The 6565-nt window shown below is 31.9% G+C and overlaps 1 protein-coding gene across 1 annotated transcript; it reads left to right on the top strand.

Moving 5' to 3' along the window:
* The first annotated feature begins 5973 nt into the window (after window positions 1-5973).
* Window positions 5974-6354, top strand: LOC133329805 (uncharacterized). Its single transcript, XM_061538267.1, has one exon. The coding sequence runs from the start codon at window positions 5974-5976 to the stop codon at window positions 6352-6354; it is 381 nt and encodes a 126-aa protein (XP_061394251.1).
* Window positions 6355-6565: the final 211 nt, after the last annotated feature.

Genomic DNA, 6565 nt, shown 5'->3' with positions numbered 1-6565 from the left:
AAGTGATTCTATGCATATTCTCAAAAGGAACCATGTGTCTATCTCGTTTCCTTTTGTCTGTTACAAACATATGCATGAAGACATAATTTTGCATTTTGGAAATCTGTATTTTTTGCAGATGAAAGCAAATTTAAATTGTTAGGATCGGATGGACTAAGTAAGGTATGACGCAGGGAAATGTCGTTTTTTATTGTAGGAATTATGGACAAGATTTACTATTTAAACATTCTAAAAGATAAGTAGTATGTAGTGCTGAAAGACTGGGATTGGGGACAACATTTCAATTTTAGATAATCACCCCATAATTCCCAGATCGTTCGAGAATGGATGCTTTATAATTGTACAAAAGTGATTTAAATACCTCCTGAGTCCCCGAATTTGAATTCTATAGAGAAATTATGGAGTATTTTGGAGAAAAATATTAGAATCCATAACATCTCAAATTAGAATCCCAAGTCTAAAAAATGCTTTACAAATAGAATAAGGAAAAATTCAGAAAATTGGAAAAAAAATATTCCGGCAAGATTGAGAGCTGTACGATGTAAAAAGGGATATCATATTAAGTATTAACCATCCAAAAAAATCAGTTAAAAAACTGTTATCTTGGATACTTTTCACTGTAAGGTTGCAACTTCATTTGTTTAACAATAATAGGCAATAATAGGTTTAACAGTAATAGGCAAAAGGAAACGAGATAAACACATGGTTTCTTTTAAGAATATGCGTAGAATCACTTTCTGAGTCGATTTATGCATGTCCGTCCGTCCATGTATTTACGATCCGAATTGGATGAAATTTAGCATAGTTCATTTATTTGGTCCAAGGACGAACGTTATTGAAATTGGAGAAAATCGGTTCAGATTTAGATATAGCTCACGTATATATTTTCATCCAATTTACGGTAAATGTTACACCAATGGCCATATATATATTTTTCGATTTGCACGAAATTTATTTATTTATTAGTTTATGGACTTTTTCCTTACAGACAGAGTATTCCAGTATAGGGCGAACGAGCGTTGTGTATATATATATATATATTTTTTTTGTGACATAAGGATCCATGAACTCTTTACTCCACCGTTTAATAAATTCACGCACTGACTTGTTATTGAAATGTGAGAATTAAAATTCAGTTTACGATCCAAAAGAACTCCTAGATCCACAAACTCATTAACTTTTTCAAGAGGGTAGTCGTTAAGTGTGTAATCAGTATCATTAACCCCTTTCTTGTAAATCTCATGAGTTTGCATTTCGAGTAATTTATCTCCATAAGGTTAATATTACACCAATTCGAACACTAATTCAAATCATGCTGTAACAAGTCATTACTTGAGATGCCTGAAAAACTGAGAAATAATTTCAAATCATCATCAGGATATATGAAAATGTTTGTTGTTTGAGGTAGGTCATTTATGAATAAAGAAAATAGAAGAGGACCTAGATGGCTGCCTTGTGGCACTCCAGAGAAAACTGCAATACTTCTCGATATGGTATTATTAAATTTTACATTTTGTTTCCTATCTTTTAGGTATGAAAAAATCCCAGGCACTCAAGTTTTAATCGTAATAGCTTGTGATTGACTTTATCAAATGATTTGCTGAAGTCCGTGTAAACAGCATCGGTTTGCATTCCTCGAAGAAATCCCCGATTAACTATGGTGGAAAAGTGTAGAAGGTTCGTTACTGTGAAATATTTTTTCTGAAATCCAGGCTGATAGGTATATATAAGAGAACTAACATGATGGTAAATGTTATCAGTGATGATTTTTTCAAAGAGCTTTGGAATTACACTAAATTTTGCAATTCCACGATAATTAGCAACATCGGATTTATTTCCACTTTTAAATAGTGGAATGATATACGGCATTTTCCATATGTGAGGAAAAATAGCTTGATTAATCGAAGCGTTAAACAGGATAGTTAAGGGTAAAACAAAAGCTTCAGCACATTTTATTAGAATACAACTTGGGATCTTATCAGGTCCAAAATCATATCCATATTTTAAGTGCTTCAATCCATTTAAAATTGTTTACTGTCCAACTCTGTAATTGATATTGATTGCTTAGAGTTCAATTCAAAAGGTTATATGTTGTTAGAATAGCTTTTAGTTGAATATGCTGTATTGAAAAAAATCTGCGAATAAGTTGCTTATATTAGTATTGTCGCATGATTCAGTGTTTCCATATCTTAGAGTTACAGGAAAAGCGTTAACTTTACGTTTGGAATTGACAAATTTGTAAAATGATTTCGGTTTTTGTCTAAAATTATGTTTGAGCCTTGAGATATATTTTGTATAGCAAATATTATACAAGTTTATATATTCTGAACGTCCCACTGAATATTTTCCGTAGTCAATAGCAGAACCGGTACGCTGATATTTTTTGAACTGTTTATTTTTTTATTTTTAGATCTTGCTAATGCTTTTGTGTTCCATGGTGGTCCAGACAACTTTTTATAAAAATCTTTCGGCACACAGACCTCAATGTACTCGTATAACTTTGTGTAAAATATGTTTATGGCACAATTCAGATCCTAAGTGCAGGATAAGAGGTCATGCCAATTAGTGTTCTGTAACAAGTCACTTAACTGTATATAGTTTGTTTTAGCAAAACAGAAGGATTTTTCGATACGATGGTTATTTTCGACTTTATTGATTGTTGGAATGGCGACATTCATTTCTATTGTCGGATGGTATTTATCTTCGGGGCATGTTAGTGGATCAGTTCGTTTAACGTAACACTCTTCTACATGATTTACAAAGATAAGGTCTAATAACTTATGGCTGGAGTTACGTATACAATTTACCTGAAATAGACCAAAATCAAAGAGTATGTCGAAAAATTCTTCATAAGATTTGTGTATATCTGCCGGCATTAAGTATTTGTCTTCGGACAGAAAATTCCACGAAATACTTGAAATACTTGGCGTTGTTGAATTGAGTTAAATTTATGAATTAAAATATTAGTAGTTTGCCCATGTTTCGACTTTATGAAAACGTCAACAGATTCAACCGTAGTCTCAGCTGCAAGTCTCGTTATAAAAACACTTTTCTTCAGTGGAATGGCTCTAAGTGTAATAATACCATGGTGTTCATCATTCAAAAGAGTAGCAGGAGGATTGTTGACTATTCCTGCGTAACTTATTGGTAGGTTTTCAAACACCATGTTAGATACATTATTTGTAGGCTGACAGTTTAAAGGCAGATCATTATTTGAATTAGAGTTCTTTGAATTTGGCGATGACATGTTAGATGATGTAGAACTTGAGGATCGATTTGAAATCGACGGAACTTTGGATTCATTGTTCTCGTTTTCCAAACGTTTATCTTGTTTAAATTTCTGGCCGATTGACGTCGTTTCGGAGTTGATTGAGATGTTTCAGGTTATGCAGCAACGTATAATTTTCAAACAATTTGCCAAAGTCATCTATTCGATTCGTTAGTTTAGCCGTTTCATACTGAACCTCTAGAATCATGTCTGTTCAGTTTCGTGAAAATCGGTTCAGATTTAGATGTAGCTCTCATCTATATTTTCTTCCCATTTAAATGTTTGAGTCTAAAATAATATGCGTTTAGTTTCTTAAAAATCGCCTACGGAATATTCTACGTCAAATTTCACTACGAGTCTCAAAACAAACCGTATATTTAAATTCAATAGTTTTTTTTTTTTTTTTTTTTGAAATTAACAGTATAAAATGAATAATATTTTGGCAACAAATTCTTTGTTGTCTTCAGTATGTGCTAAATGTATAAATATGTAAAAATTTAAAAAATACTAGAGGAAGTGCTGCAAATGTGGTATAGGTTGGTAATGTGGTATAGTCACTTTTTTGTAAACTGAAAATTTTAGAATAACTGAAACATGTTGTACAGTTTGCTGTTCTCAAAAAATAAGATAGCAATGGTCTGTTTTATTTATTTAACTCACGTTGAGAATCAGCAGCAAAAATAAAATTTTTCATGAAATTGACTTTTTTCGGTTGAAGTTTAAAAAAATATATTTTTTTTTGTTTTACAGATGTATTTTAATCTTTATTATTAAAGCATTAAAATAATAAGTAAGTATTAAAAATCAAATAATATGCGCGATTGCACCACATATATACCAATTTAGGAAAACAACTAGACATTTCTTCCGTAAACACAAGTGCAGGTAACGTGTTATACCTTGAGTCTGTATGAAAAAAGCCAGTACAAGACAAAATCTCATTACTATTTGAAACATTTGTACTCTACAAGAGTCTACCATGAGTCACAAGGATGGAAAACAAAGGATATGAGTTTTAACAACTTCTCCATACAAAAATTAAATATTGCCATGTGTAGACATTATTATATAATAAAAATTAAAGTTCTACTCAACATAAAAATCTTGACAGACATAAATCTCGAGCTAATTCGTATTCTTTAAAAACAATAAATTATATAAGATATCAATTGGACGTGAAAATTATACTATACCACCTTAACATCACTTATAATGGAACCTAGGTCCTCGGAGCAACACAAATATTCTGAGCCATCAACATACTTCGAAAACGGTTGCGCAAAAAACATGTGTATACCATGGAAGAAATTGTAGGTGTGTGGATTAATTATCCATCGCTACAACAAAAATCTGCTTTGAAAAGGACTGTTCCTAGAATGAAGACAAATGTCGAACTTTGACAAATTTGAATTTAATTCGCATATGTAAGTTTCGCATCAGGGCGGAATAAATACAAGTTATCAACGTACGACCTTTGTAAAGCCACATAGCCCAATATGCCTGATGAGCCGCTTAACCAACGGCGAAACGCGTCGCATAATGGTGGGTACGTAGGTTCTTCTCCTGACTTTCCTTTTCATTGCAAAACTTAGATCATCAAGCTCGACTCGAAAGAGTATAAACAATCACTTGGAATTTCAAATATTTTCTCAAATATCTCTTAAATTGTTAGAATAATATTATTTTCAAATTGATACATGGGAAGACAACTTGACACTTGTAGCATGTTAAGTGTAAAATTTCAATTTAATCGGATAAAAAATAAAAATTTGGCAATCTAAAAACAAATGGGTATGCCACATTTGCATCACCTCCTATATATATATAACCATGTAATTAAGTTCTTGTTACCTATATGTGGATATATGTAGCTATAATGTTCCTCCATTCAATGTTTATAAATATGAGGTATTTTTAACATGACCACGCATGTTTTAGAATATCAATCATATTGGTTAAAAAAATTAAAATTTGAAATAAATATAGGTGTACATACATATGTATGTCTGTACATGTGATATTGAGAGGGGATTTCATTCAATCATGTTGTAATGACGTCTAAACTCGTTTCATCGAACACCATACTCAAGTTCAAGGTTTTCTATTTTTTCTGAAAACTACAATTGCTTTTAGTAATTGATATGGTACAGAAATATAGTTAAACAAAAATAATTACACCGTTTTCAAAATTTATATTTATCATTGGTTACGATCAAAAATAAAGACAGCATCAGATAAAATATCGATTCAAAATACCATTGGAATTTCCATAGACAAAATAAATTATTAAGGTAGCTGAAAGACCTTCTGCTAATGCAACTACATGAACCTCAAATTGCCTCCAATTAGAATAATAAATCTAATAATTTAAAAACAAATAATATAAAAAATGAGTTCAAAATAAACAAAAATATTTTTAGATATTTATTTGAGATATATATGTATGTACATATACATATTTCTACAGGGAAACAGTGTAGCAAGTCATCATCATCATCACATAGAAATAATTGTTTTTACTTTGTCTTTGTCAAACTTCCGCTCTAGGGTATTAGCAAAAAAATATACTAAACAACATTACCTCAAGAAACTCCAAAATAATTCCCCATAAATAAACTCCACATCCAAAAAAAAAAAAGAAATAATAAATACTCCCCTCCAATTCTAAAACAGTTTAGTTCAATTTTTGTCTTTGTGCGCAGAATATGTTTCACAACATTCTGAAAACGCGACTAATAACAATATTAGCAGGATTGCTAATTATTTCCCGTAATTTAGCGACCATTAAAGCGGAAGAAGAAATTGCAGCCGTTGAAAATGTAGCGCCCCTTACACCGGAATTATTGTCGCAGGATATACAAGGACATGAAAATACTTCTGGGCGTAAAGTAAGACAATTTGGTTATTATCCTCCTCCACCACCGCCACCACCATTCGGCTTCCCTCCACCAGCCTTTGGGCGACCTCCTCCACCACCACCGCCATACTTCGGTTATGGTGGTGGTTTTGGAAGAACCCGCGTAATAACACGTACCCGTACACGTTATGTCAATCGTTATGGAGGATTTGGCGGTTTCTATGGTTAATGGATTTTTAAGTGTTGGAAATTATTAAACAATAAAAATAAATTGCTTGCAAAATAAAGAACAGAGTTTATTTAACTATTTGCTAAATGGATGGTCATTTTGATACCCTATGCAACTAAGAGCTTCGAGAAATATTTGATCCAACATATATATCGACTAGATGAATCGATCTAGCAATGTGAGTTCGTCCGTCCATGATAATTTGTAATTT

Source organism: Musca vetustissima, unplaced genomic scaffold, assembly GCF_032173495.1.
Source record: "Musca vetustissima isolate MV318-11 ecotype Yass unplaced genomic scaffold, APGP_CSIRO_Mvet_v1 utg22130, whole genome shotgun sequence".
Taxonomy (NCBI): Eukaryota; Metazoa; Arthropoda; class Insecta; order Diptera; family Muscidae; genus Musca; species Musca vetustissima.
Note: the sequence above shows the minus strand (reverse complement) of the source record. Positions and strands in the feature narration are given on the sequence as shown.